At 38.4% G+C, this 26451-nt stretch overlaps 2 protein-coding genes across 2 annotated transcripts; one reads left to right on the top strand and one right to left on the bottom strand.

Moving 5' to 3' along the window:
• Positions 1-8293: 8293 nt before the first annotated feature.
• Positions 8294-17579, bottom strand: LOC117304845 (prostamide/prostaglandin F synthase-like). The gene is given in 5 exon segments (XM_033789464.1): positions 8294-9651; positions 10550-10625; positions 11803-11918; positions 12012-12216; positions 17331-17579. Coding segments are annotated over 5 exon segments (624 nt in total). The 5' UTR covers positions 17397-17579; the 3' UTR covers positions 8294-9490.
• A 3105-nt stretch (positions 17580-20684) lies between these two features.
• On the top strand, positions 20685-24442 carry LOC117304826. Its single transcript, XM_033789440.1, has 5 exons — positions 20685-20805; positions 21353-21452; positions 21631-21827; positions 23720-23843; positions 24409-24442. The coding sequence occupies exons 1-5, from the start codon at positions 20685-20687 to the stop codon at positions 24440-24442; spliced, it is 576 nt and encodes a 191-aa protein (XP_033645331.1).
• Positions 24443-26451: the final 2009 nt, after the last annotated feature.

Raw genomic sequence — 26451 nt, 5'->3', positions numbered from 1 at the left:
CAAGGGGGTAAGTCTTGCAATTTTTTTCATTTTTGCCCGTTTTTAATCAAATCACAAGGGGGTAAGTCTTGCAATTGTCTCCTTTTTCGCCCGTCTTTTTTTTAAATTAAATAACAAGGGGTAAGTCTTGCAATTTTCTCCATTTTCGCCCGTTTTTTAATCAAATCACAAGGGGTAAGTCCTGCAATTTTCTCTATTTTTGCCCGTTTTTGATCAAATCACAAGGGGTAAGTCTTGCAATTTTCTCCATTTTCGACCGTTTTTTAATCAAATCACAAGGGGTAAGTCCTGCAATTTTCTCTATTTTTGCCCGTTTTGTAATCAAATCACAAGGGGGTAAGTCCTGCAATTTTCTCTATTTTCGCCCGTTTTTAATCAAATCACAAGGGGTAAGTCTTGCAATTTTCTCCATTTTCGACCGTTTTTTAATCAAATCACAAGGGGTAAGTCCTGCAATTTTCTCCATTTTCGCCCGTTTTTGATCGAATCACAAAGGGGTAAGTCTTGCAATTTTCTCCATTTTCGACCGTTTTTTAATCAAATCACAAGGGGTAAGTCCTGCAATTTTCTCTATTTTTGCCCGTTTTTGATCAAATCACAAGGGGTAAGTCTTGCAATTTTCTCCATTTTCGACCGTTTTTTAATCAAATCACAAGGGGTAAGTCCTGCAATTTTCTCTATTTTTGCCCGTTTTGTAATCAAATCACAAGGGGGTAAGTCCTGCAATTTTCTCTATTTTCGCCCGTTTTTAATCAAATCACAAGGGGTAAGTCTTGCAATTTTCTCCATTTTCGACCGTTTTTTAATCAAATCACAAGGGGTAAGTCCTGCAATTTTCTCCATTTTCGCCCGTTTTTGATCGAATCACAAAGGGGTAAGTCTTGCAATTTTCTCCATTTTCGACCGTTTTTTAATCAAATCACAAGGGGTAAGTCTTGCAATTTTCTCCATTTTCGCCCGTTTTGTAATCAAATCACAAGGGGTAAGTCTTGCAATTTTTTTCATTTTCGCCCGTTTTTAATCAAATCACAAGGGAGTAAGTCTTGCAATTTTCTCCATTTTCGACCGTTTTTTAATCAAATCACAAGGGAGTAAGTCTTGCAATTGTCTCCATTTTTGCCCGTTTTTTAATCAAATCACAAGGGGGTAAGTCTTGCAATTTTCTCCATTTTCGACCGTTTTTTAATCAAATCACAAGGGGTAAGTTTTGCAATTTTTTCCATTTTTGCCCGTTTTTAATCAAATCACAAGGGGGTAAGTCTTGCAATTGTCTCCATTTTCGCCCGTTTTTTTTTTTATATTAAATAACAAGGGGGTAAGTCTTGCAATTTTCTCCTTTTTCGCCCGTTTTTGATCAAATCACAAGGGGGTAAGTCTTGCAATTTTTTTCATTTTTGCCCGTTTTTAATCAAATCACAAGGGGGTAAGTCTTGCAATTGTCTCCTTTTTCGCCCGTTTTTTTTTTAAATTAAATAACAAGGGGTAAGTCTTGCAATTTTCTCCATTTTCGCCCGTTTTTTAATCAAATCACAAGGGGTAAGTCTTGCAATTGTCTCCTTTTTCGCCCGTTTTTTTTTTAAATTAAATAACAAGGGGTAAGTCTTGCAATTTTCTCCATTTTCGACCGTTTTTTAATCAAATCACAAGGGGTAAGTCCTGCAATTTTCTCTATTTTTGCCCGTTTTGTAATCAAATCACAAGGGGGTAAGTCCTGCAATTTTCTCTATTTTCGCCCGTTTTTAATCAAATCACAAGGGGTAAGTCTTGCAATTTTCTCCATTTTCGACCGTTTTTTAATCAAATCACAAGGGGTAAGTCCTGCAATTTTCTCCATTTTCGCCCGTTTTTGATCGAATCACAAAGGGGTAAGTCTTGCAATTGTCTCCATTTTCGACCGTTTTTTAATCAAATCACAAGGGGGTAAGTCCTGCAATTTTCTCTATTTTCGACAGTTTTTTAATCAAATCACAAGGGGTAAGTCTTGCAATTTTCTCCATTTTCGCCCGTTTTGTAATCAAATCACAAGGGGTAAGTCCTGCAATTTTTTTTCATTTTCGCCCGTTTTTTAATCAAATCACAAGGGAGTAAGTCTTGCAATTGTCTCCATTTTTGCCCGTTTTTTAATCAAATCACAAGGGGGTAAGTCTTGCAATTTTCTCTATTTTCGACCGTTTTTTTTTTTTAAATCAAATCACAAGGGGGTAAGTTTTGCAATTTTTTTCATTTTCGCCCGTTTTTAATCAAATAACAAGGGGTAAGTCTTGCAATTTTCTCTATTTTCGCCCGTTTTTGATCAAATCACAAGGGGTAAGTCTTGCAATTTTTTTCATTTTTGCCCGTTTTTAATCAAATCACAAGGGGGTAAGTCTTGCAATTGTCTCCTTTTTCGCCCGTTTTTTTTTTTAATTAAATAACAAGGGGTAAGTCTTGCAATTTTCTCCATTTTCGCCCGTTTTTAATCAAATCACAAGGGGTAAGTCTTGCAATTTTCTCCATTTTCGCCCGTTTTTTAATCAAATCACAAGGGGTAAGTCCTGCAATTTTCTCTATTTTTGCCCGTTTTTGATCGAATCACAAGGGGTAAGTCCTGCAATTTTCTCTATTTTCGCCCGTTTTTAATCAAATCACAAGGGAGTAAGTCTTGCAATTGTCTCCATTTTTGCCCGTTTTTTAATCAAATCACAAGGGGGTAAGTCTTGCAATTTTCTCTATTTTCGACCGTTTTTTTTTTTTAATCAAATCACAAGGGGGTAAGTTTTGCAATTTTTTTCATTTTCGCCCGTTTTTTTTTTAAATTAAATAACAAGGGGTAAGTCTTGCAATTTTCTCCATTTTCGACCGTTTTTTAATCAAATCACAAGGGGTAAGTCCTGCAATTTTCTCTATTTTGCCCGTTTTGTAATCAAATCACAAGGGGGTAAGTCCTGCAATTTTCTCTATTTTCGCCCGTTTTTAATCAAATCACAAGGGGTAAGTCTTGCAATTTTCTCCATTTTCGACCGTTTTTTAATCAAATCACAAGGGGTAAGTCCTGCAATTTTCTCCATTTTCGCCCGTTTTTGATCGAATCACAAAGGGGTAAGTCTTGCAATTGTCTCCATTTTCGACCGTTTTTTAATCAAATCACAAGGGGGTAAGTCCTGCAATTTTCTCTATTTTCGACAGTTTTTTAATCAAATCACAAGGGGTAAGTCTTGCAATTTTCTCCATTTTCGCCCGTTTTGTAATCAAATCACAAGGGGTAAGTCCTGCAATTTTTTTTCATTTTCGCCCGTTTTTTAATCAAATCACAAGGGAGTAAGTCTTGCAATTGTCTCCATTTTTGCCCGTTTTTTAATCAAATCACAAGGGGGTAAGTCTTGCAATTTTCTCTATTTTCGACCGTTTTTTTTTTTAAATCAAATCACAAGGGGGTAAGTTTTGCAATTTTTTTCATTTTCGCCCGTTTTTAATCAAATAACAAGGGGTAAGTCTTGCAATTTTCTCTATTTTCGCCCGTTTTTGATCAAATCACAAGGGGTAAGTCTTGCAATTTTTTTCATTTTTGCCCGTTTTTAATCAAATCACAAGGGGGTAAGTCTTGCAATTGTCTCCTTTTTCGCCCGTTTTTTTTTTTAATTAAATAACAAGGGGTAAGTCTTGCAATTTTCTCCATTTTCGCCCGTTTTTAATCAAATCACAAGGGGTAAGTCTTGCAATTTTCTCCATTTTCGCCCGTTTTTTAATCAAATCACAAGGGTAAGTCCTGCAATTTTCTCTATTTTTGCCCGTTTTTGATCGAATCACAAGGGGTAAGTCCTGCAATTTTCTCTATTTTCGCCCGTTTTTAATCAAATCACAAGGGAGTAAGTCTTGCAATTGTCTCCATTTTTGCCCGTTTTTTAATCAAATCACAAGGGGGTAAGTCTTGCAATTTTCTCTATTTTCGACCGTTTTTTTTTTTTAATCAAATCACAAGGGGGTAAGTTTTGCAATTTTTTTCATTTTCGCCCGTTTTTTTTTTAAATTAAATAACAAGGGGTAAGTCTTGCAATTTTCTCCATTTTCGACCGTTTTTTAATCAAATCACAAGGGGTAAGTCCTGCAATTTTCTCTATTTTTGCCCGTTTTGTAATCAAATCACAAGGGGGTAAGTCTTGCAATTGTCTCCTTTTTCGCCCGTTTTTTTTTTTAATTAATAACAAGGGGTAAGTCTTGCAATTTTCTCCATTTTCGCCCGTTTTTAATCAAATCACAAGGGGTAAGTCTTGCAATTTTCTCCATTTTCGCCCGTTTTTTAATCAATCACAAGGGGTAAGTCCTGCAATTTTCTCTATTTTTGCCCGTTTTTGATCGAATCACAAGGGGTAAGTCCTGCAATTTTCTCTATTTTCGCCCGTTTTTAATCAAATCACAAGGGGTAAGTCTTGCAATTTTCTCCATTTTCGCCCGTTTTTTAATCAAATCACAAGGGGTAAGTCCTGCAATTTTCTCTATTTTTGCCCGTTTTTGATCAAATCACAAGGGAGTAAGTCCTGCAATTTTCTCTATTTTCGCCCGTTTTTAATCAAATCACAAGGGGGTAAGTCTTGCAATTGTCTCCATTTTCGCCCGTTTTTTTTTTAAATTAAATCACAAGAGGTAAGTCTTGCAATTTTCTCCATTTTCGACCGTTTTTTAATCAAATCACAAGGGGTAAGTCCTGCAATTTTCTCTATTTTCGCCCGTTTCCAATCAAATCACAAGGGAGTAAGTCTTGCAATTTTCTCAATTTTTGCCCGTTTTTGATCAAATCACAAGGGGGTAAGTCTTGCAATTTTCTCTAATTTCGCCCGTTTTTTTTTTTTTTTTAAATTAAATCACAAGGGGTAAGTCTTGCAATTTTCTCCATTTTCGACCGTTTTTTAATCAAATCACAAGGGGTAAGTCCTGCAATTTTCTCTATTTTCGCCCGTTTCCAATCAAATCACAAGGGAGTAAGTCTTGCAATTTTCTCAATTTTTGCCCGTTTTTGATCAAATCACAAGGGGTAAGTCTTGCAATTTTCTCCATTTTCGCCCGTTTTTAATCAAATCACAAGGGGTAAGTCTTGCAATTTTCTCCATTTTCGACCATTTTTGATCAAATCACAAGGGGTAAGTCTTGCAATTTTCTCCATTTTCGACCGTTTTTGATCAAATCACAAGTGGTAGTGTTGCAATTTTTTCCATTTTCGACCGTTTTTGATCAAATTACAAGGGGTAAGTGTTGCAAGTTTTTCCATTTGCGACCTTTTTTTGATCAAATTTCTTCCATATTCGACCGTTTATTGATCGAAGCACAAGTTTTTATTTTGTTTTTCAAATTGCAAGTTTTCATTTTTTTCGACCGTTTTTTTTAAATCAAATCACAAGGGGTAGTTTCGACCGCTTTTTATTAAATCAAAACACAAGGGGCAAGTCTTGCAATTTTCCACATTTTGGACCGTTTTTTGAAATCAAATCACAAGGGGTAAGTCTTGCAATTTTCCCCATTTCGACCGTACTTTTTCAAATCACAATTGGTATAAGTCTGCCAATTCGCAACTTCTTTTATTTGATCAAAAAAGGTCGTAAATGGAAAAATTGCAAGAATTACCCCTTGTGATTTGATCAAAAACCGGTCGAAAATGGACAAAATTGCAGGGACTTACCACCTTGTAATTTGATTTAAAAAAAACCGTCGAAAATTGACAAAATTGCAAGGCTTACCCCTTGTGATTGTTTCCAAAACGGTTGAAAATGGCGAAAATTGCAAGGCTTACTCCTTGTGATTTGATTAAAAATACGGGCGAAAATGGAGAAAGTTGCCAGGCTTGCACTTGTGATTTGATTTTAAAAAAACGGTCGAAAATGCAAAAAAATGCAAAGCTTTCCCCTTGTAAGTTGATCAAAATACGGTCGAAAAAGGGAAAAAAATTGCAATGCTTTCTTCCCCTTGTGATTAATTTACTCAAGAAACGGTGGAAAAAAAGAAACAAGTTTACCCCTGGTGATTTGTTCCAAAACAACTGTCAAAAATTGAGAAAATTGCAAGGCTTGTGATTTGATAAAATAATCCGGTCTCAATACTTTAGTATAGGCCTACAGATCGTAAAGTTGATTAAAATTAAAGTAAATTTGTGCAGAAAGTTAGTCAGAGTGAAGACCAGGCATTCAGGGGACTCAAAGTCTAGTCGAAACCAGCGTGGTGATCACCCATTAGTACCCTTATGGGATGGCTAGTCCCGGCCCCTCCTTTACTTTCCCACCCGGAATAATCACCCTACCCTAATTTGGGGAGAGACATGACGGACCCCAATCACTTACTGGTGCTAGCAGTAAAAGTCATGTCCCTTTGGTACGGGGCGGGATTCGAACCGGGTGTACCAGCTCTGGAACGCACGCAATTGAACGATCCAGTGCACCGTGTCGCCACAGTGCCCGTTGGTGTTTGAAGCTGGTTTTAAAAACTACTTATATAATTCACTGGTGTCTATGAGCAAAATATAAAAGAAACAAGACCGGGTATTGAACCAGGGTCTCGTGGCTCTCAGCGAATTTGTACTGCGTGTAGCTAAGGCGCCAACTAACGGAAGTTCAGGTTAGGGTTGTGAAGTATTGGAAAGAAGTGTTATCGTGAAAGCAGTTATAAGTTATACAAATTGACCAAATCAATCTTGAGATGATTCTAAAGGTTAGTATGAGTGAAGTGGCCCTTGAGAATTCGCATAAAGAAACGGTAGGGTTTTCTCTCTGCTCGTCAACATTTCTGTTATTTTAACAACAGCGACTGTAGGCTCGTTGTGGGTCGGGATCACTAGAAGTTGGTTCAAGGGTGAATGTTTATCTGATAAAAGTACCAGTGAAACCGGTGAGTTAAATTAAGAGATTTTGGCTAATGGAAAACGTCTTTTCTTGCATAGATCAAGATGTTTCATGTTATTCAAAGTTAAATATACAAGGGCTAATCAAGTTTAGTTTATTTCTCAAATTTTGGCAAAACAAAAATAAGAGTAACAAGGATTATTACTAACAATGATGGCCAATGGTTGACAAAAAAACACAAGGGGCAAGTCTAGCATTTTTATTATAATTTTGAACTAACTATTTGCATTTTTAAGCATTTTTATTTTCGCCAAATATTTAAAAATCACAACGGGTACGCGTTTATTCAGCATTTTGTTCAAATTTGGGCCGAAAATTCCTCATAAGTAGTGCAACAAGGAGTAAGCTTTGCAATTGTTTCAATTCGACAATTCTTTGATCAAATTACAAGGGGTAAGCCCAAGCCTTGCAATTTTCCCCGTTTGCGACCGTTTTTGGGGAGTCAAAACACAAGGGGTTTTATTAAGTGCTGGATTTACCCTGTGAGCCCAACTTGGGTTCAAAGTAGATGAAAATGCTGGACATACCCTTTGCGTGTTTTTTGTTTTCAATCTTGGACTCAAATTGGATGAACATTCTGGACTTGGCCCCTAGCGTCTTTATTATCAAAATATGCTATAGGCTTTTAACCACAAGTTTGTTATTGCTAACAAGTAATTACCAAACGTATACCTCCCCTTTAACGATGGCAAGACTGCTGATCTAAATATTCCCCCTATTGTAATTTCCCTTAAGATACTGAACACTATTGGTAATTGTCAAAGACTAGCCTTCACAGTTTGTGTATCTCAACATATGCATAAACAAAAAAAACTGTGAAAATTTGAGCTCGATTGGCGTCCAAGTTGCGAGATAATATTGGAAGAAAAAACACCCTTGTCACAAGAAGTTGTGTGCTTCCAGATGCTTGATTTCGGGACCTCACCATCTAACTCTGAGGTCTTGAAATCATATTCGTGGAAAATTACTTTTCTCGAAAACTACATTACTTCAGAGGGAGCCGTTTCTCGCAATGTTTTATACTGTCAACCTCTCACCATTACACGTTACCAAGAAAGGTTTTATGCTAATAATTATTTTGAGCAATTACCAATAGTGTCCACTGCCTTTAAAAGTGCCCTCTGGAAAACAAAATGCACTTGCCCCATCTACATGTAGGATGAAGCTCCAGGGTAGAAGAAAATGCCATAATTTAATGGAAAAGTGTCTCTCCTAAAAACTCCAAGCCTGATGCTTAGCACTTTTGAAAGCAAGACAATAAAATTTCCTTATTAAAATAAAGGGCACCTCTGTGAGGGCAATTTTCAATGTCTAATTGAATATTTTAAGGGGCAACAAGGCACTGGCAGGGTGCAAGAAGCTATTTGCCTCCATGAAGTTCCATTATCATAACTCAAAATAACAGTAATAAAAAAGACCTGCAATTTACGTTTCATTTTTTTAAAACATCGATTTAATTTTCTCACTTCATCACAAGAAGACTCAAATTAATTAATGATAAATAATAATAATACTGTGGTGGCCACTTGTAACGCTCCATGTCCGTCTACATAGAAGACACTCCGCGCACAGGAAAGATGCGTATAAAACAAGTGGGCCTACAAATAGCTGCAAAGATTACAATTTAAACACACACATAAAACTCTCTATTGAAGAGAACTTATTAGATTCTCAGCAGACCAATTGTCTTAAATTCGGTGGCAGACTACAAACAAAGTTGCTCGGTCACTGGACACTCCTAAACATGGGTTTAATCCAGTGACGTCATACGGCAGGCTGCCACCGAATCCATTCAATTTGGACAGTGCAGGAAATCCAAAAAGGTTCCCTTCAATTTATGAAACGCTAACCCGGCAGAGACGACAGTAGCCACAAGTGACTTAAAGGGACTGTTTCTTCCCAATCTGAGCAATTATTTAAGAAGCTCTCGCCCAGTTACAGCAGGCACAACCTCTCCATAGATATGATACTGTGGGAGAGAGTGAGTGTGCAGTATTACTGGATGAGAGCTCATAATTTGATATACAGCAACAAGCATGCTGTGAATATGACGACATAGCCCTTTTAAACCATATGTCCATAGTTGTGGCAAAATGTTTTTTAAATAAAGTGATTAAAAATCGACCGTTGTGACTCATACATGACCCAATGGTTGAGCTCAAGACTTAAAACTGAAGACTCCGGCACAACCTTTAGAACTCGCGACTCCCACTTGAGCTATTAACGAGTCTGGATTGTACCCGACATTGAGGACTCAGACTCAACACAAAGGACTCGAGACTCAGACTGAAGCAAAATGAGTCTGAACTTGGACTCCTACTTGTCACTGAGGACTTGTACTTGACCTGACGACTCAGAATCGACACTGTTGACACAAGACTCAACCCTGAGGACTCGCCACTTAGACTTGAGTTAAATTATTCTGAAGTTGGACTCGAACTTGTCACTAAGGAATTGCACTTTACATTAAGAACTCAGACTCAACGCTGAAGACTCGTGGATGGATGACTCAAATAGAAGTTTGAGTAATGATATAACAAGAGTTTTCGAAATTGTTTTATATATTTTTTTTCAAAGAAAATCTGCACCAAGTTGTTGGTGGGATGAATTACTACTGATTGATTCGCCTAACTGGTTTGTCCACTGGCGCCCTGACATGTTGCTGACTTGTCCAAGTCCTCATTGCTAGGAGGTGAGGCATCAATGCCCAATGCCTTGAGGACATCACTTAGCTGGACATGATCTCCAGGGGAGGACTGTTTGAAGTCTAGGAGCACACTCTTCCCTTCTGCAATGAAATCAGGGCGGAAGAAAAAACATGAAGGGTTTAGAGCACCTTTGAGGAGTTTCCTAATCTGTTTCAGTTTATCCTAAACCTTCTTGGACATCAGAAATTAATAATTCAAGCGCTTCTATGAGGCTTTAATAAGGGCATCCTGTTATGTTTTGTACCTATTTTGTGCTTAAAGCCATTACACACTTTTGGAACAGAAAAAAAAATGAAAGTTCACAGATTTACAAATAACTTACAGGGTTTACAGAAGGTAATGGTAAAAGACTTGAAATATTGTTCCATGAAATGCTTTACTTTTTGAGAAAACATTAAAACAATTATCAATTTTCGACATCGAGAATTACGGATTTATAGTAAACACATGTCATGACCGGGCGAAACATACAGAAACAAGGGTGGGTTTTGTTCGTTATTTTCTCCCGACTCCGATGACCGATTGAGCCTAAATTTTCACAGTTTGTTATTTTATATATAAGATGTGATACACGAAGTGTAGGCTTTTGGACATACTGTTTACCGAAAAAAGCAAAGTATACCTTTGGTTTTTGGAACCGTTTGATTGTTTTAATCCTATGCATACAATAAACCTAACGTGTGGTCATTTCAAACCGCAATGTGGTCACATTTTTTAGACATCCCCTCGGACCAAATCATAAAAATAAAGCTTACATCACCGCTTGTTCAGCCAATGAAATCATTTTTGAAAAACTTACAACCACGTTACAATTTAGCAAGGGACTCTCGCTAAATTGCTCCTGTGTGAAAGGGGCTTTAATCTTAGATCTATGATGTCACAGGCTTTCAAAGACTTGTTTAGTTGAGTGTTTTCTTTCATTTGTTTTATGTTCACTGCACCTTGGGGTCTTTGGATCTAAATAGGGTGTTGACTTACCTTGGCTAACAATGAGTGTTCCACCGGTGCCTAAGCCATCCCCTTTCATGTTGCCTGTTATTCCCTGTGCTTTTGACTGCAGAGACAAAGAGAACAAATTTAAACATAAAATAGATTTCATCAGGGATAAATATAATGGGAATGGTATGGTCAAATACCAAATTTAATAAATTTAGGCAGATGATGTCATAAAGAAGTCAACCACTACTAATGCCGACATTTATAGGGCTACAATCCCGGCCAAAGAGCTTGGGCCACCCCCTGTCCAATTCCCCTGACAAAAAAACATTCTCTCCCCGCTCAACAGGGTGCATTGGTAAGACGACGGTAGGCACACACGACGGAAGATAGCATAACACGGTAGTCCGTATGCTCACGCTCAAGTGCTCCTGTCCTGTATATTGTGGATCGCCAGAATTGACTCAAGTCCCGTTCCCGTGAGGGTCCTTTTTTTTGTCCGGTCCTATCGCCTAAACATCAGACAACTTTTGCGAGGCTGGCATTCCCCAAGTACATGTACTGTGTCTGCATGCCAGCTCCATATTCCGTCTTCCGTCTTTGTTCACACCACTACTTGGTGTATGCTTGGTTGGAATTGCACCACGTGAGAAAGAAGGTAAAGCACGCCACTTGATGCTAGTGACCTCATCTTCCCTGGGAAAACAAATACGTTTAGAATTTTTTACGGTCCCCTCGCTCCTCCAGTTGCCTTGCGAAAGCTCGCTAACGTTGACTGGAACGCAGAAGAAAGATCAAGCAACAATGAGAACCAACATTGAAAGGGGGCAGGGGGGCCCAATGAGATATGACCGGGATTGAAGATAGTTAAGTTTGTACAGCACTGGCACACTAGTCTGGAGGTTGCAGGTTCAAGTCCTGCTCCTGTAAAGTTTTAATTATTAAACCAAAATTATAAGAATTGTGAACTCTTTAAAAGCTTAATCTATTTTTTCGTCTACATTATTCTCCAAGGGTCCAGAAGAGCTCTTTCTTGGCAAACATTTAATTTGTGAGAAAAGAAAAAAAATCCACAGCAAATCACCAGGGTGGGATTCGAACCCACAACCTTTTCACTGCAAAGTCACACTAGACCACTTAGCTAGCTCCGCAGCTAGATTCTCTCTCACGAAGCAAAATTATCATTTATTAAATCGTTGCGGTACACGTCGATGACATACATGTAGGATTCAAACTTGATGCCTCTCATATGTATGTTTGTTGTTTTTTTATGAGGACAAATAAAATAATATTACCTTAGCCAAGGCTTCCCTGGCTTTCTTGGAGAAGACAGCTGCCAAGACGCTCCACAAGGAGTATCGTTTGTAACCAATGGCAGCATAAGTCTGTTTCTTAGTGTCAATGTACAGTTCTGAAAGATAAAGAGAATTATGATAGAGAAATCACTGCTCTGGGACCATATAATAACTGGTTATTATTATTACAATTAACTTGAGCCTCTCACCTCCGTCCCAGAATTTTCCCTCGACGAAGTCCTCCACCCCAAACTCCTCCAGCCCCACCCCGATGAGTCGGACATTGTGTGCCTCCAGCTGGGGCTTGAGAGTGCTTAACTCCCTGGCGCCCAGCCGGCACAGTGGTCACCCAAAGCGACGCATGAAGTGGATGATGCAAACTTGCGTCTTCCAGAAAGACCCAACAGGGACCATCTGAAATTAGAAAGAAAAAAAAAACAGCTTTTCAGGTTAACAAGGGCAATGCATACAAACAGGTATTTTTATAGCCCACCCCCCCCCCCCCAAAAGATTGGAGCATACACAAAAGGCTTCACATCACACAGTATTGTACATGTCATAATTAGGGAATAACAGTGCGAGGACCCAGTCTTCACTGCATGGTAATGACCGGGTTGGTGGCTGTTGACGGGTCCGAACACTGTTATTCCCATTAATAAATACATTTTTAACGAATTAAACGGCTAAAATTTTTCAAATTTTATGACTTTTCTCTCGGCGATACTTCCAGAATGTTCAGGGCCGTATTTGAGCTTTTGATGGTTCCCATCTCTTTTGTGCGATAATCACATTACTGATCTGTGACACCAGTGATAATGGTCTGATCAGCGCCTTCACTGGGGTCAAAGGAGGCAAATGATTGGACGATAGCTGTTCTTTGTGCGTTTATACACGCGCATGGGCTCAGTGTCCATGTAGCATGTCGCTGTAGTTTATACAAGGTTTACACAATGTATGCTGATTTAGGGGCCACTTATTCGCTATTTTCCAAAGCCGGTCTTTATACCGACCCTTAACACACCCCCACGTGACCGGTTTTTGACCAATCAGAGACTTGAAACCGTCCAAGGTATTTGTTAATGTAGTTTCAAACCATAGAGTACAAATCCTACTCCACATACAGGATAGCATATTTGCTTTTTAAAAGCAATCCTACAAACACAAAATACACATGTGTTGCATAACACTTGTTTGTCAGGAAATGTACCAAACCCTACATTAACTTGTAGGCTAATGATGGAATTAAAAAACCCACGAAATCTAAGTTTTCAGGTAACGTTTCCATCAATATCTTTTTGTTTAACTTTCTACAGAGTATGGTTTCTTTATGTAAGGTAATAATAATAGCCTTTGAGAAACACTCTGCTAGGGTCCAAACATCAGGCCATTAACTATTTGTTTGTAATAATAATGAGCTTCACATCCATAACCTGGGGTATACTTCAACAAAATAATCCTAATGTAAATAAATGAGACAGTAAATCTAACTGACTGGGATACAAATTTGTCACATCATGACGTTTTTATTATTTATGTTTATTCTTAACCAAATATTTAGCTGGCGACTGTCCCCTGCATTTAAGGTACCGTGTTTTCCTTTGAGTCAGTTTGATTCAGTTTGATGAAGAAAGAAAAAGGGGATTGTGTTTTGTTTTATAGTTCTGTTAAAGATACTGGACACTATTGGTAATTGTAAAAGACTAGTCTTCATAGTTGGTGTATCTCAACTTATGTCAAAATTACAAACCTATGAAAATTAGAACTCAATCGATCGTCAAAGTTGCGAGATATTAAAGTCACCTGGAAGTGGTATTTTTTCAAAATAAAGCTTTTGTCACTAATATATGTGTTTTGATGAGTGGAATGTGAATAAACAGTTAACTAAGGTTTTAAAAAATCAGTTCTTATAATATTTACAAATTTAAGAGTAGACCCGACCCGAGAGGGCGCTGTTCGTGACGTCAATTTTTTTTTTTCCGGCAATGCCGACCAGGTGTATTGCTGCTGAATGCAGAAAAACACTTTTTGAAATGTACCAACTCACAACTTGGACGTACATGTACTTTGCACGTGTGTTTACTATACGCATTGCCTCGATTGACGTCACAAAAGGGGTAGGCGGAGTCAGCTCCCCAAACAACTTTATATATTTTTTAAACATATAAATCGAGACAAACAATTACTAAAAAAATTGTTTTATTGTTCGTAAGCATATATACTCTTATGTTTGAAAGAAAAAAAATTATATTTCCAGGTGACTTTAATGAAAGAAAAAACACCCTTTTGCACCCTTGTCACCTGAAGTTGTGTGCTTTCAGATGCTTGATTTCAAGACCTCAAATTGTAAATCTGAGGTCCCAAAATCAAATTCGTGGAAAATTACTTCTTTCTCGAATACTACGCCACTTCAGAGGGAGCTGTTTCTCACAATGTTTTATACTACATGTATCAACCTCTCCCCATTTATTACTCGTATCAACTATTCTTTAGTCCTGTTAAATGATGATATTAAGATGACTGTCTGTAAACGTTTGGTTGAAGTTATATAGACCCAGTAACTTGGTGCTGTACTACTTGTTTCATTTAGAATGTTGAAAACCAATCTGTGGTTCGTACAATAGTTTAAAAAATCAAACTTCAAAGAAGGGGTGGCCAATTGGCAATAGAGTTATATTATAAGAACTAAAGGGCGCACTGGTGATGCTGCTTGCACAAATGCGACGGGACCGCAAGAATAGCACGGCATTCTGCACGCGCCTTGAATATGAAGTACACGTTGGAGTTTGTGTGTATTGAACGCTACGCGATGCTGTTTTTTCAACTTACAAAATGGCCGCACAAGCACACGCTGTGCGATGCCTGTTTTGTCACCTTAGAAAATGGCTGCATGTGCGCAGGCCAGTGCGCCCTCTAGTTTATTATATATAACTCCATATAACTATGGGGTGACCCCAGTTACTGGGCCTTATTTGAAGTATTAAAAATTGTACATCTATAGACTATTCCTATGTGGAACCTGCTTCCTTCCCCTTGGCATTTTTAGCTCCTCACCAGGCACCAAATTCATAAAGCCTTTTTTTACAGAAAAAAAATACCGCTTGATGAATTTCTTTGCTTAGAAAAAATTGAGTGGGTCACCAGTCACAACAATGCAAACTTTTGTAATTTTAGTTGGTAACCTGTTGCTGTAAAAGGTACATAAATTATGTGGTGAGCAAATGTTTGTGCTTACAGGCTTTATAAAATTGGGCCCCGATCTGAAGTCATCAACAGACATGATTATAGTCTAGTTAAGTCACTCCCAGTATTACAAATCTAAACCTGACATGCTTGCCCCCTATTGGCCTTGTAGTGACTTCACTCTGATAATACAAGCAGCACCGCATTTCATGGCTCTGCTTAGGCGCGCAGTCTATTCAGAGACGTTTTGGCAACTGTAAAACGATTGAAAAAGTAAAATGGTTGACGATTTATTAAAGTGAGATATGATTGAGCAGCATTTCTGAAACAGTAGCCTAGGGGTATTGGTTCCTCAATGCTTCAGTTCTCTGAGCTTATCTGGCCCTCTAGAGTCTGAACACAAGGAATACAATGGCCTTACTGTACATTGTGTAAGGATTACAGCTGGCTAACTCTGCTGTGTCCATGGAGGAATGGTGTGTCTGACCAGTCTGACCATAGAGCTTGGGACTGGACAATTTTCACTTTTTTGAAAGGCCTGCAAAAAAAGTTCTGCATGGCTTAGCTACAACAACTAAACTTAAGAACTCGATGAGAACACGTCCTAGTTCAATTATTAAATCACAGTGAAACCAAATGACTTATGGGCCGTATGGTTGCTATTTGAAATGAGCCCGACTGAAGGGATCCCAAAAAGACAATACATTTTCAGGTGATTTATTGTAAAATGTTGTTAAAATTTATAATTGGTGCACATTGCACAAACAATCAGAAAACATTTAAATACTCAACAAACACAAAGCTGAGAATTCCAAAGCTCTCTAAAAGCGTGACTGATTGGACATTTTTGTCAAGAAATTTGTTATATGTTTTTTTTACATTGTAAGAAATGTTTTTTACTTACATTGTAAAATTAGTATTTTTTAAAGGATTGTTTAATTTTTGTCTGTTTTTATTAACAATAACAATAGTCAAAGAGCATTCAAAAATAATTCTTACATCATTTGAAACACTGTAGAAATTTGACACTTGCCTTGCATTTCGGCGGTAAGGCGTGCGATGCAATAGGGTAGGCTCGACAACTGTCAAGCGATTGCTCGAATCGATTGATTCGGGCATTGATTCGGGCAGTTAAAATCAATCGTTTTAGTTTCAGCAAGCAAATGGTTCTCTGACATTATGGACTCTTTGACCTCTGGTATACACAAAAGAAGTGTCCCTTATGGTTTACAACTAACAAACTGAGTTTCATATCACCAACACTTCCCCCTGCTTATAAATCCTAACTAATCCTCAACAGCAGGGAGTGCCGGGAACAATGCTTATGCCCAGGTCATAGCTTTTTCTTCACATTCATGAATGGATGGAGTTGTTATTAATTTGACAACAACGGCTTTGAAAATCTGTTATTTTGTAGTGCAATTCCCATTGAGATACAGTCACCAACTGTGAAGGCTACTAATCTTTGACAATACCAACACTGTGTCTTTAATTAATTCTAAAATAATGGTAAAATGTATTCCGCTGGGGGTCCTACTACTTGCCGTCAACTCGCCATCAACTCACTTGCGCTGTCAACTCCACCAACATACATTTAAAATCCACAAAAGAAGGATAGAACTGTAAAGTATCAGCTCAAAGAGAATTTGCGTAAGTTTTAGGTTATATTTCGGAATAAAAATTGAGTTTTTTTCTCCTGAATTTTTTTTATCTCGAAGCAGCAAAACCGTCAGCCGCCATCTTGCTTTTTCACATTGATTAGTCTTGGCCCAAGATGTCAATGATTGGTACTTTTGTTTATCAACACAATGAATTTTTACCGAAAACCATGAGAAATATGTAGTTTAGCCCAGACTTCATACTTCCGTGCCCCTTTTATAGATTTTTCATGTGAATTTAATGAGTTGACGACACGAAAATGAGTTGACGGCAAGTTGAAGGCAAGTAGTATTAGTAGGACCGCTAAAGCTAGGCCTGTCGCACTAAATACCGACAACTCACGACCCATGGAGGATATTAGAGGACATGGAGGATATTACCGTTCATTACTAAATTCGGGTAAAAAAACACCTTTTTTTCAACAGTTTGTGCATACATTTTACGGTTGACTTATGTTCAAATGTTCTGCTATTAAAGTGCATTTAAAAATTGTTGTCGTGAGTTGTCGTGAGGGGTCGTGAGTTGTCGATATTTAGTGCGACCCAGCTAGGCTGCTCAGCAGTGCAAATTCTACCATGGAGGAAGGGACCCACCTTTAACGCACATTACTTAGTCAGAGATTAGATGATTGTTTATTGCAAAACTTCAAAAGAGAGGGGGGGGGGCAAAAACCTAACTAAGTAGCTCACCTCGCCAGTTGCAACCGTCTTGACGAGGTTGCCAGCGATCTTGCTTAAAACGACTGAGCCCTCCATAGTGACACCATTCAAGGCTTTCACAGCCTCTGCTCCAAAGAAGAACAGAATCCCTTTTTAAAAGGACGACAAACCCACCAGAATGCTGGAATGTGGACGAACAAAATAAAACCGTTTGTTATTTCGTCTAATGTGTATCACGAAAACTGCAATCAAATATTTGCCTCATGTGATCATGCAGAATTCCCGACTCACGATGGACTGTTATGACGTTTATTTGTTGTTGATGTAGGAACCAGTCTATACTTGCATAACACATCGTGATCCACGTGACAGTACATAAGGCCCCGTCCATTCACAAAAATTGGGGGGATCAATTTTTTTACCCACTTTACTTTCTTTTTAGAATTACATAACTCTCAAAATTTGTAATATTTTAACCCGTTTAATGGACTAAACTTCCCTCAGTTTCATTATTTAGACATATTATGTGTTTATTTTGTTGTTGTTAAACATTATAGATCGTTGTTTATACTTTACATATTCCCTCTTCTGAATTCGGTGAAGCCATGTTGTTTTTCTCACCTCCCATTGGCTAGATTGCAGTGTAAATATTATTGACGCGCACAAAAAAAAACACTGAATTGACGGCTTAGTAATATTTTCTTCATAATTTCAAGTTTCCATATCATTTTACTTTAATATGTTCATTGTTACCCTTCAGATTTGATTTGGATTTTGTTTAGGGGGGGGGGGGGGTGGTTGAAAAAATGGTGTTAAAGGAACACGCTGCCTTGGATCGGTCGAGTTGGTCTTTGAAAAGTGTATGTAACCGTTTGTTATAGAATGCATATGATTAGAAAGATATTTTTAAAGTAAAATATAATGATCCACACAAGTATCACTCGAAATTGCGTGGTTTTCCTTTTACCTCGTCGACAAACACGGTCGGCCATTAATTATATGGGAGTCAGATTTTTAACTCCCATAAATGGCCGAGTTAGTTAGCAAAGTAAAAGGAAAGCCACGCAATTTCGAGGCAAATGTGTGTGGCTCATTGTATTCTACTTTTTAAAGACACTGGACACTATTGGTATATGTCAACGACCAGTCTTCTCACTTGGTGTATCTCAACATATGCATAAAATAACAAACCTGTGAAAATTTGAGCTCAATTGGTCGTCGAAGTTGCGAGATAATAATGAAAGAAAAAACACCATTGTCACACGAAGTTGTGTGCTCTCAGATGCTTGATTTCGAGACCTCAAATTCTAAATCTGAGGTCTCAAAATCAAATTTGTGGAAAATTACTTCTTTCTCGAAACTTATGGCACTTCAGAGGGGCCGTTTCTCACGATGTTTTATACCATCAACCTCTCCCCATTACTCGTCACCAAGAAAGGTTTAATGCTAATAACTATTTTGAGTAATTACCAATAGTGTCCACTGCCTTTAACTCTCCCGAATCCTGGTTCAAATTGAAATCGATACCAAAAGGCTATAACTATTATACGTACATGTACAACTATTTGCGTTTGTTTATATGCATTTGTCAATACATTGACTACCCAACCGGATCTCAGCATTTTAGTATTCTTTCTTTCCAAGCGCCATCTGCCTATGGAACAACCTGCCATCATCAGCTAGCTGTGACTGCCCAATCTGGAGCAATTATTTAGGAGCAGGCTGAGTCCACTGACCCTACGTTAGGACAGATGGGTGGCGTTTTTTTACTTGCATTTTTTCCACTTGTAAACAGAGTATGTCGTGTTCCTGATCGCGCACTTTGCACCTTACAGTAATCTCTACACCATAGATATTGAAGTGATCATCAATAGTTAATAGGGAATAATAAATTACTCTAACGGCTACCGGTAATTTTATGGTGATTATTTTTCATTCAGGTTAAAATGGACACAATAGTTTTGAAATTACACCACCTAACATCTGCTCATACTGATTAATTAAGGCATTAGTTTTGTGCAGTGTTGTCATAATATAAGGCCTAATGAATGAGACAAAACTTCATATTATCTTTATCGTTTCAAATGAACACAACAGCTTTTGAAAGCTGGCAGCGCTCAGACTGATTGGCATATGATAGGCATTAGTTTTGTACAGTAGGCCTATCATCATCCACGAATGACAACTAACTTCACATATTTTATGGTTTCAAAATGAACACAATAGCTATTAAAAGCTGACAGTGCTCATAAAGGTTGCATAAGGCCTATCGTCATAATGAATGACAAAACATAACTATTCTATGGTATACAAATATTGAGTGGCTCAGAGTGGAATGGGAGGAATATTATCGCAAGGTAAAATTTGGACTGTTCCATTTCACGAGGCGAAGCCGATTGAAATGGAGTAGTCCAAATTTTACCGAGCTATAATGTTCCTTCCATTCCACGAATTAAAGCCACTCAATATTTGTTTTATATAACTGACATATAGATCCTTGTCATTTGATGTATTTACAAAATTTAACATCATAAAAAAAATCACACAAATTACTTAGCGGCAACAATGCACAAATCGGATCACAACCTTTTGCACAGGTGCTCCTTTGTTTTAGCAGCGGCGCTACGGCGCTGTACTGCTCACAAACAAGGGGAAATGCTATTCCCCATAGGTCTTTTTGATCGCCGGTGCGGATGGGAGTAACAGTGAATGTCACGTATAAAGTAAATTCCACCAATCAAATGACAAGGATCTGTATGTCAGTTATATAATTTCAAATGAACACAATAGCTATTGAACGCTGGCAGTGGCTTAGTAAGGTTGAACAGTTTTGTCATCGTGTGTTGTGAAAGCAATAGGCCACCTCAAGTTATTTCATCGTCATTTACGAGTCAACAATTTCATTAGAAATGGTCTATAAACGATTGCCACTGCATGCCGCGGCCGTTTGCTGATGATGACGTCAGGTGAAATGGGTCAATACTGGTTTTGTTTGTGGTCTTCCCGAAAATGTCACTCATAGTAATGCTCAAATTTTTCCTGACATTTTGTACTGACGCGCGCAAGCTAAACCCCAGCTACCGCGTCCGCCAGCGTCCGCCCCGGTCCGTGCGCGTTCTAGGTACGCCCGGCCCATCCCCTTGTCGTTTGATTGGTTATGAGCGCCCCATTACGCGCGCACATCGCTTCAGACGCGCACGGACGCATCATACACGCAAAAAAAGAAATTGCTAACAGCGTTTTGAAAACTTTACCCGACATTTTAATCATTTTCCCTTGAGGCTGTCTCTCGTGTATCAACTATTCTATTGACAAGGTGACTTCCCAATTCCTCTGTAGCCATGTTTATGGTTTTATGACGGAGTCATACTGTATTATGTTATCATGCACGTTTGTATTGACGGTCGAAGAAGCACACCGGCGGTATTGAGCGACTTCTTGGCTTCGGCTGTTTTCGTATGTGTTCTTTCTGTGTTATGTAATCCAGTCAACGTTCACGCAAATCGTAAGTATACATGCCTTTATTCATCAGCTATAATGATTATGCAGGGATTATTAGAAAAGAATTATCACAAATTATTGTCATTAAAAAATGGGTCAACGCAGCAATGCAATGGAAACTCGGCGTCGTGCCAGGGCTAGTCCAGGTCTAAATCGAACTACTTTTAAAGAAAACTACTAAGTTTGGAAAAAGGTATAGTATAGGCCTAGTCTGAGAAGCTTAAATCAGGTTGATAAGTCTGTAAGCAGTCACTTGTAGATTTGGGAACGCCTTTTCCAATGCTAGTACTGTGACGATTCCCCAGGCCAGCCCAGTGATAGACCTGGCCTATACTCTCTGTGTTGCAATTAGGCCTAATCTGGAATAGGCCTACCGTTACTGATGTGGCTGATCTTTCTGCGTTTATGTTTCAAAGCCAGTTTTTTTTCTTCGAGTACAGTAATTCTTGCTTCCATCGGACCCATTTCGGCTGAGATCTGTTTTCCTCTACACTAAATTTGTTGGTATCTGGTAATAAACACTGGGCTAATACCATATTTTGATCTGACAGCATTTGCAGAAGCGCTGTGGATAGTACCCGAGGACTCTAGCATTGATCTACAGTGTAAGGCGGACCTGGTCAGGAAATATCAACCTCTTATTACAACAAGGCAAGTTTCACATTCAGTAAATGTATTTACGCTCAGCAAGACATTGGAACAGTTGCAACAAAATGGCTACTTTCGAAATTGGTTGTTCTGTAGATGAGGTTATTGGAGATGATTGTATCATCGGAGCGTCTGTTTTCCCTCCCGGATTGTTTTAACATATTTGTATTAATTTCCTCAGATGGTTTAAAGACAGTGTTCCGGTCAATCCTTCGGCTCGAATTCAGGTAGAGAATCTCGGAACTCTACGGATCTCCCAGCCCACAGCTACCGATCATGGTCTCTACATCTGTCAGATCAGTCATTGGGATGTAGTGGTCACATCTAATGAGATACGGTTACACTCAGGGCCTCCAGAGGGCCCACTTGGCGAAAACGGTATTATTTTATTAGATTCAAGTCGGGTAAACATTCATTGTACGTGACTCTTCTCAAAATAGTAACATCAGGTCTGATACTAAAATGAAGCAACGAAGGCGAGTGCCTCCATGCCCCCAGCGATTGCCCTCATGTGCCCTCGAAATGCTCCAGTAGAAATTTACAATTTCCTCACAGGGTGAATGTCCCTATACCGAGGAGAAAAAAATGCCTTGGTGCCCTTTCAAAACGAAGCATGTGTCTGAAACATAATCCACAAAATATTGCAAAGATAATTTATAGGCAAAATAATAAGCACAGAAGATGGAGGGGAAAAGATTCAACCTAATGTAGGCCAGTAGGCCTACACCGAAATCAAGAGAGGTGGCTGACATATAAATTAGCCAAGGCTTGCAGTAGACAAACAAAATAAATGCAAACATGGAGACAATTAAGACAAACAGGACACGAAAAACAATTAGCCAAGGCTTCTAGAAGACAGCCTGGACATTTACATAGAAGCCTTTTAGTGCATCATTAAGAAAGCCTATATACAAACATAGAGAAAAGACAAATATGTATACGAAAAACAATACAAAACATACTGGGTTGCTATTAACGAATATGACTGATGACATTAGAGATGGGCTGGCTTTAAAGCCATTATTCACTTTCGGAACAGAAACAAAAAAAGTTCACAGATTTACAAATAACTTACAGGGTTAGACTTCTCTGAAAATATTATTCCATGAAACGCTTTACTTTTTGAGAAAACATTAAAACAAACTCAATTCTCGATAACGAGAATAACGGATTTATTTTAAACACATGTCATGACACGGCGAAACGTGCGGGAACAAGGGTGGGTTTTCCCGTTATTTTCTCTCGACTCCGATGACCGATTGAGCCTGAGGTTTATTATTTTATATATAAGTTGTGATACACGAAGTGTGGGGCTTTGGACAATACTGTTAACCGAAAGTGTCCAATGGCTTTAAAAGAGAACTATACGCTACACTAGGCCTAATGGGAGAGAAGACATAATTATTCTGTAGAGTAGGCCTACTTGTACACACCCATTATTATTATTATACTGGCGTTCGCTTTATTTTCTCAATGTTTAATATCAACGAAAAACTGTTTCACTTGCTTTCATCTTCGTTCCGATTCCCGTAAATGTATTATCCAATATTTTAGAGCTTCATGTTGTATCGACTGAAGAAAATAATAAGTTATTTCTAAAAAAATTCCCAACCGACACAATGCCACACACATGTACTTTAAAAAAGGAAGAAGCTTTATACAAAGAATAATTTAGCATTCGTATGAAAAAGAGAGCGGGACAAGACAGAAAGTCCCAATATTGCGGTATTCAATATTTGATGACCCAGTACACACGACGACTAACTCTTGAGAATGTTACAGAATTGGTAAGAAACAAAAATCGTGATGGTCACAGATTTACATAAAACTTTACACGGTCTAATGATGATGATATAAGTTGAAAACACCCCTTGAAATAATTCTGTGTCATATTTGATGAGAAATTAATAATCTAACTTTGCGTTTTGAGTTTATCGCTCAGTGAGCGCTTTTTTCATTTTTGTTTTGGCAACGATGCAATGCAAAATTTGTAATCGGTTATTCGCTATTCTCTCATGACCCAGATGGCCGATCGATCTCAAACTTCGACAGGTTTGTCAGTTTATGTTTAGGGTGGATAGTGCTTACACTGCCAGCAACTGTTTTGTTAGCAAAAACCAATTCTGTAATGTTCCTAGTAAGTCATAATTATGAGTTATTAGCTCCTTCTTGTTGTGAATTGCATGGTCGTTTCCGCCCTCAACCCTCCAAGATTAACAATTCAAATAGGTCCACAATACGTTAGTCAACAACTGCCGGTTTCGTTTCAGATTCCTTGATGGCTGTGAATAATGCCATAATGGGTCTTCCTAATGTCTGGGCAGTGTCTGTAGTTGGGAGTACATGCATCACTTCAATCTGGTTCTTGGTGGTCCTCATGCTACGAGTGAGAAGGCAAGACAAAATAATATATTAACCTGTATGCAATATTTTAAAGGTACACCGTTTGCCTTGGATAGGTCGAGTTGGTCTATAAAAAGCGTTTGTAACCGTTTGTTATGAAGTGCATGGTTAGAAAGATGTTTTAAAAGTAGAATACAATGATCTACAAAAATATGCTTCGAAATTGCGTGGTTTTCCTTTTACCTCGTCGACTGAAACGATCGGCCATTTATGGGAGTCCATGACTTCCATATTAATGGCCGACCGTGTTAGTTCGCAAAGTTCGCATGATCTATAGGGCTTGCTACTCGCTCATGATGAAGTTTCAAATTGAAGCAAACGGCGCCAAAACTGCGTAGGCGTAGCCTAACTAAGCGCAACTGGTTGTGGAAAGACTCTCTTCTGTGTGATTTAACAATTAACATTTCAGTGGATAAACACCAGTTGGTTCATCTCTTCAAACCAGAAAGATCCTAAAAAATACTTTGCAAAATTATTATCTAAAATAGCCTAAGCTTATATTTATTTGCAAAAATTAATGTTTGTTTCCACACCACTTTTTATTTTTGAACCGCAGGTCCGAGTGCTGCAGTAAGAAGAAGGCGGCTTAGTTGCTTTATGGAAGTACAGACATCATTGACTTGTCTTGGATAAAAACTTCCGTCTTCCATTAACCGGCAGCTCCCAGATTTTATAGAACGTACAAGTCTCGTGCTTATTTCGAACATTGGCGACCACGGGACCTGTTAAAGTTCACCTGCTTTCACGTGAGTCAAAAGTTGTGCCAAAAATGTTCGAACTGCACGTGACTTGCTTGGTCTATTTGTTTGCCATTTTTCGATTAATTTGAGTCCCGTGTCATCAGCTAATGACAGTCTGGTGAAAATCGTGTCTGTCCTTCAATGTGCTCGTTAGTTTTTGTTTGTTTGTGTGTTTGTTTGGCTGTTTTCTTCAAGCCTCTCCTTACGAAATGAAATCCCAAACCATATTACAACTCTGATAGTCAAAGAGGCAAAGTGGTTGATTTGAGAGAATTTTACACAGATAATTGTTACAACCGGGTAAAAACAATCTCCTTTGCTTTCTTTTTTTGGGTCCATTTTCAACCACCATTTTTCATTGCTTTTTTAATTTGAGAGCAGTTGTCCCTGCACCGTACCATGGGTCGTATAATATGCCCAAAGCAATGTTAAGTTGAATTTCTCTCGCTTGTTTAATTTTTGCGTTTGTTTAATTAAAAAATTACTATAATATTGTATTTGATGAAAAGGTGTTTTTTTCCATAAAAGTCTAAAAAATTGAAGTGACCGAATTGCAATGAATTGGTGCTAACATTGAAGGGTGTCAATTGGTAACATACAACATTTTAGCTTGGAGTCTTTAAAGTTTTCCCCCATTCCCAATCTCTAAGGATGTATGGGTGCACCACAAAGCACTCTTTCAAAACCCTTTCAATTCGAGCCTATGTAAAGTCGAAATTATACATTCGAAATTTGAATTTTTTTTCAATTTGGTAGCACTATCTCGATTCCCCAATACGATGTACATTTTTGTGTGTGAAAAGAACTATGAATCCGTAAGATGTAAGCTGACAAAATTTGTTTTAAAGGCACTGGAAATTATTGGTAATTGTCAAAGACCAGTCTTCTCACTTGGGGTATCTCAACATGCATAAAATAACAAACCTGACAAAATTTGAGCTAAATTTGTCGTCAAAGTTGCGAGATAATAATGAAAGAAAGAAAAAACCTTTGTCACATGAAGTTGTTTACTTTCAGATGCTTGATTTCGAGAATTCGAGGAAAATTACTTCTTTCTCGAAAACTACGTTACTTCAGAGGGAGCCGTTTATCACAATGTTTTATACTATCAACAGCTCTCCATTACTCGTTACCAAGTTAAAGGTTTTATGCTAATAATTATTTTGAGTAATTACCGACAGTGTCCACTGCCTTTAAAACTTGTCAAGGTGGGAGTATTATTAGGCGAGGTTTGCGGTGACACCATGAGTAAAATTCCTATGAGTTGTGGTGGTTCTCAACAGAACCGGTGCTTGATAATTCGATCAGCTTCGGGAGAATGATGGACACTGTTGCCGACTGCTGCTTGTTGGGATAGCCTCGATGGGGTGCGAAGGCGAGAAAAGTAACAGGGCCCAATTTCATAGAGCTGCTAAGCACAACAATTTGCTTAGCATGAAATTTTTTCCACGATAAAAACAGGATTACCAACAAAATGTCCACGTGATTTTCAGGATGAGCAAACAAAAGCTAAACACCAGTAACAAGCAATACATGTATGCAACAAGTTGGCTATCCTGTTTTCATCAAGAAATAAATTTCATGCTAAGCAAAATTGTTTGCTTAGCAGCTTTGTGAAATTGGGCCCAGGATAAGCTGGGCTCGTGTAGACTGGAGCTGGGGCTAAACCTAAACTTAAACCAACTTGGAGTAGGTAGGGAGAGTGTGCTGACTGAACTGAACCAGTTGGTGACAAGCACGGGGGAGGAGAAGGGACCTATAGAAGGCTGGAGGAGACCCGAGGGTTTACAGCTAAAAAATGACAAACCAAAAGCCGTGTGAATGCTTGAGATATTCAGCTGCGTTTATTATAGTCAGAT

Source organism: Asterias rubens, chromosome 21, assembly GCF_902459465.1.
Source record: "Asterias rubens chromosome 21, eAstRub1.3, whole genome shotgun sequence".
In the NCBI taxonomy this organism is placed as follows: Eukaryota; Metazoa; Echinodermata; class Asteroidea; order Forcipulatida; family Asteriidae; genus Asterias; species Asterias rubens.
The sequence above is the reverse complement of the archived record's forward strand: the minus strand, read 5'-3'. Positions and strand labels throughout refer to the sequence as shown.